General features: G+C 41.1%; 1 protein-coding gene across 7 annotated transcripts in view; it reads left to right on the top strand.

The window, feature by feature from the left end:
• PHKB (phosphorylase kinase regulatory subunit beta) overlaps window positions 1-12,381 on the top strand; it is a 232,696-nt gene that overhangs the window by 122,564 nt on the left and 97,751 nt on the right. For all 7 annotated transcript variants that reach the window (XM_032787057.2, XM_075073813.1, XM_032787060.1 and 4 more), the window contains one exon: window positions 10,254-10,349. In XM_032787057.2, coding sequence (XP_032642948.1) covers window positions 10,254-10,349 — 96 coding nt within the window. The remainder of the gene's footprint in view (window positions 1-10,253; window positions 10,350-12,381) is intronic.

Raw genomic sequence — 12,381 nt, 5'->3', positions numbered from 1 at the left:
CAAGCAAAAAGAAAAGAAGAGAATTAGCCTTCAAGCAGGGTGAGGCTGTAAACAATCTGGGCTCTGGCTTGCAACCAGAACGAGCGGTAGCAGTCTCTTCACCCTGCCTTTAAGCAGGATTCCAGCAGGAGTGGTGAGCGCCAAGCACAGTCTATGGGGCTCCGGTAGGGGTGCCCGAGGAGCACAGGCTGCCTGGCCTAAGGAGGAGGAGTGCTCCCATCCCAAGAATGTGGTGGCAGGGGGGATGCAGGCCCACCCAACTCCATCACACCCCAGCCCAGGACCCTAACAGCGGCGGCGTTGTCCACTAGTGGGTCAGTGGATTCGCCCACAACACACTGACCTTGTTTCAGGCCAACTTCCAACCAGACTGTTGTCCGGTTTCCCTGGGCTGCTTTCTACTTCTTCCCCTTGGGTGTACTTGTGTCCAGGGGTCGTCCTCAGTCTTTCCAGGATACACTACCAAGGATATCAGTAGCAGCTCCCCAGTGTCACGCGTGGCAGGGCTCTCTGGAAGCTCAGGCTGGTCCCCAGTGCAGCAGTGGTTCTCTTTAGCTCTCTCTCCAGCAGTGAGGAAGAAGCATCTGTCTCCTTAGGCAGCTCTCTCTCAACTGAACTGCTGGGCTGTCCTTTTATACTTCTGCTTCCTGTCCCACCCTTCTGCTTCTGGTGTGGGGCGTGGTACTCCTGGATCTCCCCCCACCAGGTGGCTTACAGCGTTCCCTCCGCTTCCGCCTCTGAGGGGGGCCACGCCTCCTCGCAGCTCACTGGAAAACAGGACAACAGGATTCCCATTCTAAGTTCTGTTGCTTATTGTCTGTATGACTTTTTTGAGTAAGCCCCTTAAATTATTTGTTCCTCAGTTTCCCCATCTGTAAAATTGGGGATAGAAATACGTACCTCACAAGCGTATTATGAGGCATAATTAATATTTGTAAAGAATTTTCAGGTCCTTAGGTGAAAGGTGCAATGTAAGTACTAAGTACTATTATTCTTCTTACTGGAAGTACTTTAACTAGACAAAAGTTTATATAAAAAAATTAAACTGTGCTAATGTAGAATTTTCTCTTCTTATTTTACTGACAGACAATATAGTACAGAAATGTAGATTATAGAGAGGAGTATGTGGCAAAACAAAATATTCAGGTTTTGTTTGTTTTTTTAATTTCATACAATCTGTTTAAAGAACCTGCTGCAGATTCCATTCTACACGGTAAGATTTTATAATTCTCTCTTAAGGATGCAAAGTATCACTTTGTAACTATAGGTATTTGTAAGCACGCAGGTTTCTGAGACTCAGTCTTGCACCACTAGAATCAATGCAGGTTGATTCTTAATTTCACCTGTGGTAATTTCTGCTGAAGTGTAACCTTACAAGAAAATCAGTGTTTGAAAATATGGAAATTCACAATTACACTACTCAATATATTTGTAATTCTTCCCTCCTTCCCCCCAGATCTGGCTTCTTCCTTAGCAATCTGAACCTCTCAATCTTCCTTCCTTAGTTATTTTTCTAGCTGCATAAATTATTTTTGGATCAAAGACATTTTCTAAAACTTTTTTTTAAGTTCACAGCTAGTGGCTTAGATTTTGAATAGTCACTGTATTTTTGCAGCTTACAGGTGAATATCAAAAATGTTCACTGCAGAATATTGCTTTGTAAATGGTATAATATCTCCACTGTAAATGTGCTAGCTCTGTATCACATACATACTTCAATCAGTGGTTAGCAAGTGCAATCATAAGGCCCAATCTTGCATCATTGGAGCCTATCAATCTCAACAACTTGCATCATTGGAGCCTAGTGAGGAAAAGTGAATGATTATTATAAGTGTGCCTTTTATCTAATCAAGATTGTCTAAAGTAGTTTTGCCCCCCCCCCACCACCACGCGCACACATCCCCAGGAGTGTGTGAATGCCAGAGTTGGCGCAAACACTTTGTGAGTAAATAAATAATTCTGTTTTTTTATTGACTAATAAGATGAAAAACTTTTTGAGTGAACAAAGGTATCTTATGTTCTTCAAGTGCTGATCTCTGTGTATTCCTTATGTGGGTACACATGTGCACCATGCACCTGAGTTCTGAGATTTCTAGAAAATAGTATCCATTGTCTGCAATATGCAGTTGTTCTCCTCATGCTCCAAACCAAGGATATAAGGGGCAGTGCAGATCCTTCTTACTCCTGCATGGCCTGAGTTATAATCCTCTGTGTCCACAGATTTCTCCATGCTTCCTTTCTCTTAACAAACCTGTAAATGTATTGTAAATAATTTTAGCATAGTTAGTATAACTTAGTTTTCTCTCTGCCTCTGGGAGTCTCTCTCCAAGACAAAGACTACTCCCAGAGTCCCACGGTTTAAGAACTGCATTTCCTGCCTCCACTCCTCCTCCATGAGCAACAAGCACCAGTGCTGCCTCTGTTTTCTGGGAGAGGCACATACCTCAGTTAAGCGCAGAATTTGGTGCTTGTTTCTCCCTCAGACCCATGAGTCTCGTGAGCGCTGGCTGGAAAAACATATGATGGAGAAGGCTATGAGACCTCAGTTTGATATGGATGCACTGGATCCATCAGTCCCAACTACTGGAACGCCCCAGACTCTGGGACAGACCAAAACTTACACCTTGTCATAGGATATCTTCACCCTTCCTTAGCCTGAGTCTCTTTTTTTTCCTTCCGAACTGACCTTCCTGACCCCCTTGTATGTCAGTCTCTACTGATGAGTACCCCTCCAAGCACATGCTCAGGAACAAAAGTCAGAGCTGCTAAGCTCATAGAGTCATCATCCAGGGCTTCTCATGACAAGCATAAGGCCACATGTCCTTCCTGATCTGCTTCCAGAAGAGATCACTCCCTGGCTCTCTCCAAATCAAGTGAATCCTCACAGGTGGATTCTAAGGAATTAGGCTCACTTAAATCCTTTGGCCATGAGGGGAAAGTGCAAAGGAAAAAGGATCCGCCAGTACTATTGTTGTGTCTGATTTCTAAGCTGAAGGATTGGCACTTGACAACAACATCTGAGAGTTCACCTGTAGACTCTTTGACAATACTGGCCCTTCCCTTTAAAGAACTACCATCCATGATGACTGTGGATGCACTGAATCCATCGGTCCCAGCTACTGGAACGCCCCAGACTCTGGGACAGACCAAAACTTACACCTTGTCAGAGGATATCTTCACCCTTCCTTAGCCTCAGTCTCTTTTTTCCTTCCGATCTGACCTTCCTGTGAGACAGTGGCACACCAGAGGAAGGAAATTACTTCCAGGAGACATGAATGATCCCCTCCTTAGCCCTTAAGCAGGAGCTTTCAGTCATTGGTACTGATGGGCTGTACAAGTGGAGCAGGAACTGGCATTCTCTTTGGAGGCTCCAGGTGATCTGTCATCCCCACATAATGAGGTAAGTCCAGACAGACTCGCAAAGATCTGGGCTCTATCCTTCACCCAGATGTGACTACCTAAGGAAACAGTGGTACCCAATACAATGGTGTCCCCCTTAACTGATTGATCCTTCCTACTTGGCCCTATTAGGTTCCATGGAATCCATACGGTAGACATCCTGGATTAATCCACTGTACCTCTTCTGTCCGACACCTACCAGCTCCATCAGAGCATGAGGAAGGGGGGATTGATCTGGATCCACATGTAGCTACTTTTAGGTTTTGTCTTCCTCACAAGAGTAGACAGTTGTCCCATCTTCGCCATCCGTACCTGACAACCCCAGGCAATATCGGAAGCCTCTGCAGAGAATGGTGAATGACCTCCAGATTCCACTAGAGGAGGTCCAGGATACCCTGTATCAGCTCCTTGACATTTTACGATCTTTTGGTCCCCCCAGTAGGGTAATCATCCTTGTAAATGATGCCATCATGGAACCAGCTAAGATGGTGTATCATGCTCCAATCTCCTGCACCCTGTCTCCAAAAGGGCTGAGAGAAACATTTGTACCAGCCAAAGGGGCTGAGTTCCTCTTTACACACACAGGACCCAACTTCCTGGTGGCACAAGCAGCCACTGAAAGTTCTAAATTACAACATTCTAAGGCTACACTGACAGATAAGGACTCAAAACAACTTGATCTTCTGGGGGAGGGGAAGATATTTTTTTCTAGACGTCTTCAGTTCCATATTGCCAACTACCAAGCTTCGTTAGCAAAATTATTTGAGGATTTGGGACTTCAAGGACAAACTCTTCCAAGAGGACAGAGTCCAACAACAGTTAGATTTCTGAAGGATCTAGTTAGGACCTTCCCACCAGTGGTGAAATCTGCACCATAACAGGACCTGACCTTTGTACTGTCAGTACTTACCAGACCACCATTTCGATGACTGTCTACATGTTCTATGTCTTACCATTCCATGAAGGTCATCTTTTTAGTTGCCATCACTTTGACTAGAAGGATGAGTGAACTGGGAGCTTTCATGACTGATCCGTAATATACTATGTCTTTTATGAAAAAAGTTTCATTTTGTCATCACCTAAAATTTGTCCCTAAAGTAATTTCTAAGTTTCACATCGGTAAATATATCCATCCGCTTACTAGTTTTCTTCCAAAAACCTCATACTTCCAAGTAGGAGAGGAGACTTCACTCTCTAGATGTCAGATTTTCTGGTGTTCTACCTGCAAGGGACACGACCAGTTAGAAAATCAACAAGACTTTTTGTGAGTATAGTGGAATGGTTGCGAGGACAAGCATCTGCTCGGAGACTCTCTAAGTGTATCTCTGGCTGCATCATTCTTTATTACCAATTGTTAAGTATTCCTCCCTTGGATGGGGTGATATTCTTTTCCAGTAGGGCCCAAGTAACCTCCACAGCATCTTTTAGAGAGCTGTTTATACTGGATATCCGTACTGTGGCTGCCTCAAACCAGATGTTCATGAAGCGTTTAAACATTAGGTCAAGCCTTTTCTGCAAATGGAACTGTTAGAACTGCGGTACATCTCTACCTCAATATAACGCTACCTGATATAACATGAATTTGGATATAATGCAGTAAACCAGCACTCCGGGGAGGGCTGTGCACCCTGGTGGATCAAAGCAAGTTTGATATAGTGCGGTTTCACCTAATATGCGTGCGGTTTCACCTGTAAGATTTTTTGGCTCCTGAGGACAGCATTATATCAAGATAGAGGTATACTACAAATATCTATACCAACTACATCATTGTACCCCCTGTTAATCACCCACGCATGGAATAACATTGAGGTTAGTTACCTGTAACTGGAGGGTCTTTGAGATATGTGGTCCTTATCTGTTTCCACTGGATGCCTTCCTTTCCCTCTGCTTCAGATCTTATCTGATTTGCAGTAAGAAGAGGAGCTGGAAAGGCATTAGTCCGCGCTGCCCCTTATACCTTTGGTTCAGAGCAGGAGGAGAACAACTATGGATATGTGGACTAATGGACACTACTTTCTAAAAATCTCTGAACTCATGTGCCTGGGGAGCATCCATGCTCACATGTAGAATACAGATAGAGACCACACATGTAAAAAAACCTCCAATTAAAGGTAAGAAACCTCCATTTTCTGATTTGCATAGTGAATTACTCTGAATATAGGAGCAAAGTTGAGGTAGTTTGAGTACCATAAATAAACATGTGTCCTTTCAAATGTTTGGGTTTCTTGTAAGTTTAACTTTGAATTTCCTGGTCTTTTAAGGGTTGTATTTTCCCCAGCTACAGCATTCTTAGGCTGTTGGTACGTACTATCAACCTTACCTTTGCTCCAAAGAAGTTTTTGTCTGGAATTTCCTTAGTTTTTAAAATTTTCCCCTGAATGTGAGGTTTGTACCTAGGATCCCTCTAAGATCTACAGGAAGGGAACTCCTTTCAGGCAGAATTTTGGAACTACCATCTTCAGAAGTGTGGCTTTGTCTGTGTAAGTACATTAACAGCCAGAAAACGTTATAATGAGCCTGTTTCCCTCATTCTCTGCAAGATTTCAGAGGTTCACTGAGGCCCATACCCTTCTGTACAATGAATCTTAGGGGGCTCATGCCCATCGCCCATAGGTAAACCTTAGGAGTCTCTTAGCACATTTGTTGTAGGCATGCACACAAATCTTGCAAGTCTTGGAAGGCTTGTCAGGGATGCCAGCTCATCTCCCAGAGGCCTTAGGCTTATGGGGAATGAGCTTAATATTTGCATGGAGAAGATAGGTTGGGAGTCCAAGTAATTTCCTAAGGATTGTGGGGTTTGGGAAGAGGCTGATAGGCTCTCATTATGGGTTCACAAGAGGAGGCAGATGGGGTCCCCTTAAGCTGTAGCCCCGCACAAGGAGACTTTGAGACACACCCACAAGCCTCTGTTCATCCCCCAAAAGCCAAAATACAATCAATAGTCACCTGACAAGTGTAAATAGCTAAAATCAGTTATAGATTGTCAGCCTAAAATGCAGGAGTGGGTCTTTGTCCCCTACAGAACGTTGTAGGGCTTAAATGGAATAATTGTCTTCTAAGGGAAGAAGAAATCAAATTATTTTTTTCTTTGCTAAAAATAGATGTTTTTTCCAGTGTTAGTTTTGAATGAGTTTGTGTATTTACACAGTTGAATCTCATTTGAATAGTGAAGGTCAAATAATGAATGTTTAAACAAAAACCCTTCAAATAAAAATAGCTAAATCTAGAAGCAGTAAAGAGCAAAGAATTTCTTATCAGACATAATGCCATTTCTTAATTGTTGTGGTTAGTGCCTAGACATAATGGTGATGGATGTGTTAGAAATACTTGGAGAGTGGGGGGGGGTGTCTTTTTGTTTTCTACTATGTAGATAAACACATCTTTCTGTTACAGAGGCTTTTCATACTCTCACAAGATTTGTTTTAATCTTTAAACTTCATCATGTAATGTCATACCCAATAACTGATAACTACACCTTTTATATAAATCTTCTCTCCATGCACGTGTGTGTGTACATGCAAACTTCCCTACACATTGATTTTTTTTTTTTAATTATGATATTTATTTTATTTCCTGAAGCCTTTCTCACCATTCACAGCTTAAGTGCAGAATCTTTCTGGAAGGGCTGGGTGACTTCATGTTTCCAGGCATCCTCTAGTCTGGTGGTGTTAGTATTGTTCCTCTCAAGATGCTCAGCAGGACTTCTCAGAGCGACTCAGAACACAGTTGGAAATGAAATATAGAAGCTGTCTCTTCTTGTGCTTGACTTGATTTAAGAAATATCTGCAAAGATATTGGTTATTTCCCAGATTAAAAAATTATATATAAATTTGTTAGTCTGTAAGGTGCCACAAGTACTCGTGTTCTTTTTGCAGATACAGACTAACACGGCTGCTACTCTGAAATATAAAACCAAGACACTGGTGTTCTAAAGAGCATTATCCTGTCTATTATGCAAGTATATGAAGGATTTTCTCCATTTTAAATAGTCTATCATAGCTTTTAGTTTCTAAAAATAAAATGGATGCTTGAGACTGATTTCTCTTTCAGCTAAATGACTAGTTTTGCCAATACAGCTCTCGATTCAATTCTGTTCAGCTTGGCTTGCATGTTGTTATTAAAAGGACAGTGAGGTTAAAAAAATCACAGTTGTATTTTCAGATTCTTTTTTGACCTAGTTATCAATACGTTTAATTTTTCTTCCAATTTTGCAGTTTGAGTTTATGTTCAGTTTCCTGCTAACAGAGCTCTTCGGGTAGATAGCAAAGTTGTTGCCATCATGGTTCTCTTGTGCTGCAATTCAAAATGCCATTTCGTAGAGAAGATCAGCTGCTACAGTGTGTATTCTGAGATCATAGGCCAGAGCTCCAACTGGCTATCTGCATGGATATAAATTCATGTGTACCCATTGAAGTCAATGGAGCTACACTGATTTACACCAGTTTAGAATCTGGACCCTGAGGGAAATGTGTTCTGTATTGTTTTAATTAATGGTTTACACAAGTGTTTATTAAGGTTGCACCTTTCTGACCACTGGTCATCAAAAGATAGCATGAATAAACCTGCAGCAAGCCTGTTTTCACCAAAAGAAATGTGACAGGATTCCCCCCCCCACCCCCCCGCCTTTTCCATTTCCCCCGTAGGGTGCAACAGCAATTTCTTTTGTCAAGAAAAGGTTGACCTTAACAGCCCATCCTTTTCTCCTGCATGGGGAGAGGATCAACAGTGATGCCTTCTTCCATCAACCATCCTTTGTTATTGATCACATTAGATAGTCAAGGAGCAGGGACACCCTTGTGTGAGTCACATTCACAGGTTTGTATCCCATTGGTGTTTAAGATGCAAACACTGATAGGAGTGTTTCTCAAACCAATTATCTACATTGTTGGGAGGGGGGGTATTGCTTTTCTTGTTTGTTTTTGATTTGGGGGGAAGGAAAGGAGAGGAGACAAACATTTTGAAAGTAAATATGGGGGTTAAAAACTGGATATTTTCTGTTTAATATTCTCAGAATATTCCTATCAAGAAGTTTTTTCGTCTCCCTTATGAAAATGATCCTAGCGATCATGTGTCTGGTATTCATGTAAAGCATGTTACAGCTTCTACTCCCTTTATCCAAGATAGAGAACAACAGTGTTTCACTGAGATGATGATATGTAGCAAACCATGTGAAAAAGTTTTTTGACAAGGCTAAACTGTCAGTTTGTATCACAATACTAAGCTAGTACAATGATAGTTGTAGAAACACTATACTAGTTTAATAGTTTTGTATAACAACATAAATCAATTGTCTTTCCATTCCCTTGTGAAAGGAATAATATTTTTGAACCATGGCTAGAAAGCAATGTAAAGAAAGAGGACACTGCATATTCAAAAACATCCTCTTTTGCAGAGAACTGCTGCATATTCTACCATTGTTTTTGGCAGCCCTCTGCAGAAGGATGACCATGAAATTGCTAACAGTGCTGGAACCCAAAAATGTTTTAAAATTTACAATGAATGATAAGTAGCTTCTAAAAATCTCTCCTTAGAATGCTGGTAGTATCTGCTGAAATATCTTGTTTGTGCAATACACATTTGTAATTAACAGTTGCAGAATTTTATAATATGTGAATCTTTAGCATTGACAGCATGTGTGCTAAGAGAGTCAGTTCTGTAGCCTTTCATTTACTGAAAATAGCAGAAAAGTCTTCCAAGGCCTAAACCAGCTGTGCATCCCAGGGGTAGATAAACTGATGGTTTTTATCTTTGTTTGTTTTTTTTAAATCTTGGAAAACATCATTTGACTCAGGTCCTTTTAGCACTTCAAAAAGTATTTGTTTGAATGGAGGTTTTTGAGTTTTAATTCTAGCATCTCAGATAATGAAATGTGACAATATAAGCATGAAGGTTGAATCCTGACCTCATTGAATTCAAGGGGAGTTCTGCCATTGACTTCACTGGGGCCAGGGATTTTACCCTAAGGACCCAGACCTACCGTCAGATCCAGGCTGGTGGACCTTTGTACTCAAGCCCAGCCCTAAGTGACACACATTGTTTGGCAATAAACTGCTTTCATACATTTGTTTGTCAAAAATGGAAAGTTGGTAAACTTATTTCTAATGTAAATATTGTACTTTACAACTTAAAATTCAAAAGATCCAAATGTGACCATTAAATTTATGTATTGGAATAATTGGGACAAGTTGAAGCAATGTTTTGCTTTGAGGGCTTTGTTTCAAGTAAAAGAGATTGTTATGTCAAAGTGGGTTATTCTCCCTAATTTTTGCTAAGTGTTAAGTTTTATTTGAGAGCCTCTGCCTTAATAAAATGAAGTTCAGTGTGATAACTGAAAGACCAGAATATTTGTTTTGTTTTTATAGCTCTGATTGAGATGTAATATGTTGAAAGATCTTCTCTTTTTGCTTGTCTCATAAGGGAACCATATGGTCTCTTCAACTTAACCATTAAAACTCCTGCTTTCACCGATCTCTTTTATCGAATTGCTTTTGTTTAAGAAGTTATGGGAAATGTAATTAATGTTACATCTATGCTGTCTTAATTAAATAGTCCAAACAGTAGTTACTTGGAATGGAGAGCTAATGTTTTTGTAATCTCAGATACTATTCTCGCTGTTTAATTTCTGCCAACTGCATTTAATTCCTTTATTAATAATATGTTCATTATATTTATTTTAAAATTTAAATTTGATTCCTGCTCTGGTGAAAATTATTGGCTTAACTGATTCCTAGTTACCTTAAATTGCCTATGTAAAACAAGAGAGCTGATAGCTTTACCAGTATTTGCTGCTCCAGAAATTTTTGTATTTTACCTTTCCCCTGCACCTCAACTTAACTTTCATATTCTATTTATAGGGCTGCTCTTGGTCCGTCATATTCGTGGATCTTGATGCCCATAATCGAAACAGACAAACTCTTTGCTCATTGCTACCCCGAGAATCAAGGTCTCATGTAAGTAGTTTGATGGAATTCAGGTTAACAGAATATAGAGAAAATAAATTGGTAGGAGCATAGTTCTTAGCTTTATTGCCATTTTAATATCCTATTTAATAAACAATATGAACTTGTTGGTTGGGAAGAAATTAGATTCTGCTGTTTAAATATTACAGCAGAATAGGAGCCATCTCTGCAATAGAATTATCGTGGCCAACCTCTCTTTAATTTAAGAATAATTAGGGCAGGTTGAAAACAGTGGCTTAAATAATTTAAAACAGAAAGACTTATTGGTCTATGAATAAGCAAGGCCAAGAGTTGTTTAAAGGGCTTTGACGTTTTATGGGATGATGTGCTTGTTTTCATTCACCTTGCTTACTGTATAGTGGCTGAAATATCTGCAGTTTTATAAGGTTTTTTTTGTTTCATAGTAAACCCAAATCCTAAGGTACTAAACTTCTAACTATTTGAATTTTGGATTTCATCTGTAATAAGGTATATGAGTAGGGCCCCACCTAATTCATGGCCATGAAAAATGCATCACGAACCATGAAATCTGGTCTCCCCTCTTGAAATCTGGTCTTTTGTGCGCTTTTACCCTATAGTATACAGATTTCATGAGGGAGACGAGCATTTCTCAAGTTGGAGGCCCTGACCCAAAAGGGAGTTGTGGGCGGGGGAGTCACAGTATTGCCACCCTTACTTATGCGCTGCCTTCAGAACCGGGCAGCTGGAGAGTGGCAGCTGTTGGCTAGGTGCCCAGCTCTGAAGGCAGTACCCTGCCAACAGCAGCGCAGAAGTAAGGGTGGGAATCCCATACCATGCCACACTTACTTCTGCACTGCTGCCTGCTGAGCTGGGCGTCTGGAGAGGTGGCTGTTGACTGATGGCCCAGCTCTGCAGGCAGCAGCACCGAAGTAAGGGTGGCAATACCATACCATGCCATCCTTACTTCTGTGCTGCTGCTGCTGGTGGTGGCTGTGCCTTCAGACCTGGGCTCCCAGCCAGCTCTGAAGGCAACTCCCAGGACTCTAGGTTGTCGTCTTCTTTATGACTCAGCTGTTACCTCTCTGTGACTTTTCCAGGGTCTGTTAAAGTATCTCTGGACAAATTGTCTCTCTGCTGTTCTGGGCAGTGCTTTGTTCTACATCAAAGGCTGTGCCGCTTCTCCAGTGGCTGGAAGGGGAACCTGAGCCCACTCTCTACTTCAGGTTCCAGCCCAGGGACCCTATGCTCTTCAACTATGGTCTACTCACTCCCAGACCTGTTTGTTGCTTCCCTGCGTTCTGTCCTATTCCCTCCTCCTATTTTTTGGCATCTCTGGGTTTACCACTTGTCTAAGTTTCCTCTGTTCCCTGTGGCTTCTTTTGCTTCATGCCAAACCCTGTTATCTCCAACACACCTCTCTCCTGTCAAAGATTGACTCCAGGCTACTCCCCCATTGTGTACTCAGCTTTTTAGCTTTATAGAAGCCCTGCCTGTTCCTGCCCAGGTGAGCTTCATCCTTAATAAAGTGTTATTGATCCCTCACTCCCCTCCAGGTGCAGCTCGTGCAGTTATTTCCTCCTTTCCTCCCACTTTAAAGCAAGTTCATTTTTATTCTAGCTGAAGAAGACAGATTCCATACAAAGTTTTTAGGAAATTCTGGTTAACCGTATTTGTTCCTTAATCTTGCCAGCCTAGGTAATAAAGGTTCATGGTTGGTCTTGAAATTGGATTCTCAAATTACTGTATGTTCACTGGGCTAGCTTAAAGGGTATTCCACCACCACCACCACCACTACCAAAATAGAGATCTAGAATATATTCAATATATACCCAATGCAGGTTATCAGCTTAAAAGTAGGTCACATTTTGGGCCAAACAAGTTATCTGTATATCCTACTTTTCAACACCTATTTCTCAACCAATATTTTAGCTAATTAACTAAATACACAATTTCTTCTCTAACCTTATGCCTTTTTATTGTTGGGATTTTTAAATCTTCTTGTATTATTTTCCAGGGTAGTTAAGTGAGTACATCAATACTATAAGTACAGAAAAGCTGTTTT

The sequence above is a fragment of the Chelonoidis abingdonii genome, chromosome 19 (assembly GCF_003597395.2).
Source record: "Chelonoidis abingdonii isolate Lonesome George chromosome 19, CheloAbing_2.0, whole genome shotgun sequence".
Classification (NCBI taxonomy): Eukaryota; Metazoa; Chordata; order Testudines; family Testudinidae; genus Chelonoidis; species Chelonoidis abingdonii.
Note: the sequence above shows the minus strand (reverse complement) of the source record. Positions and strands in the feature narration are given on the sequence as shown.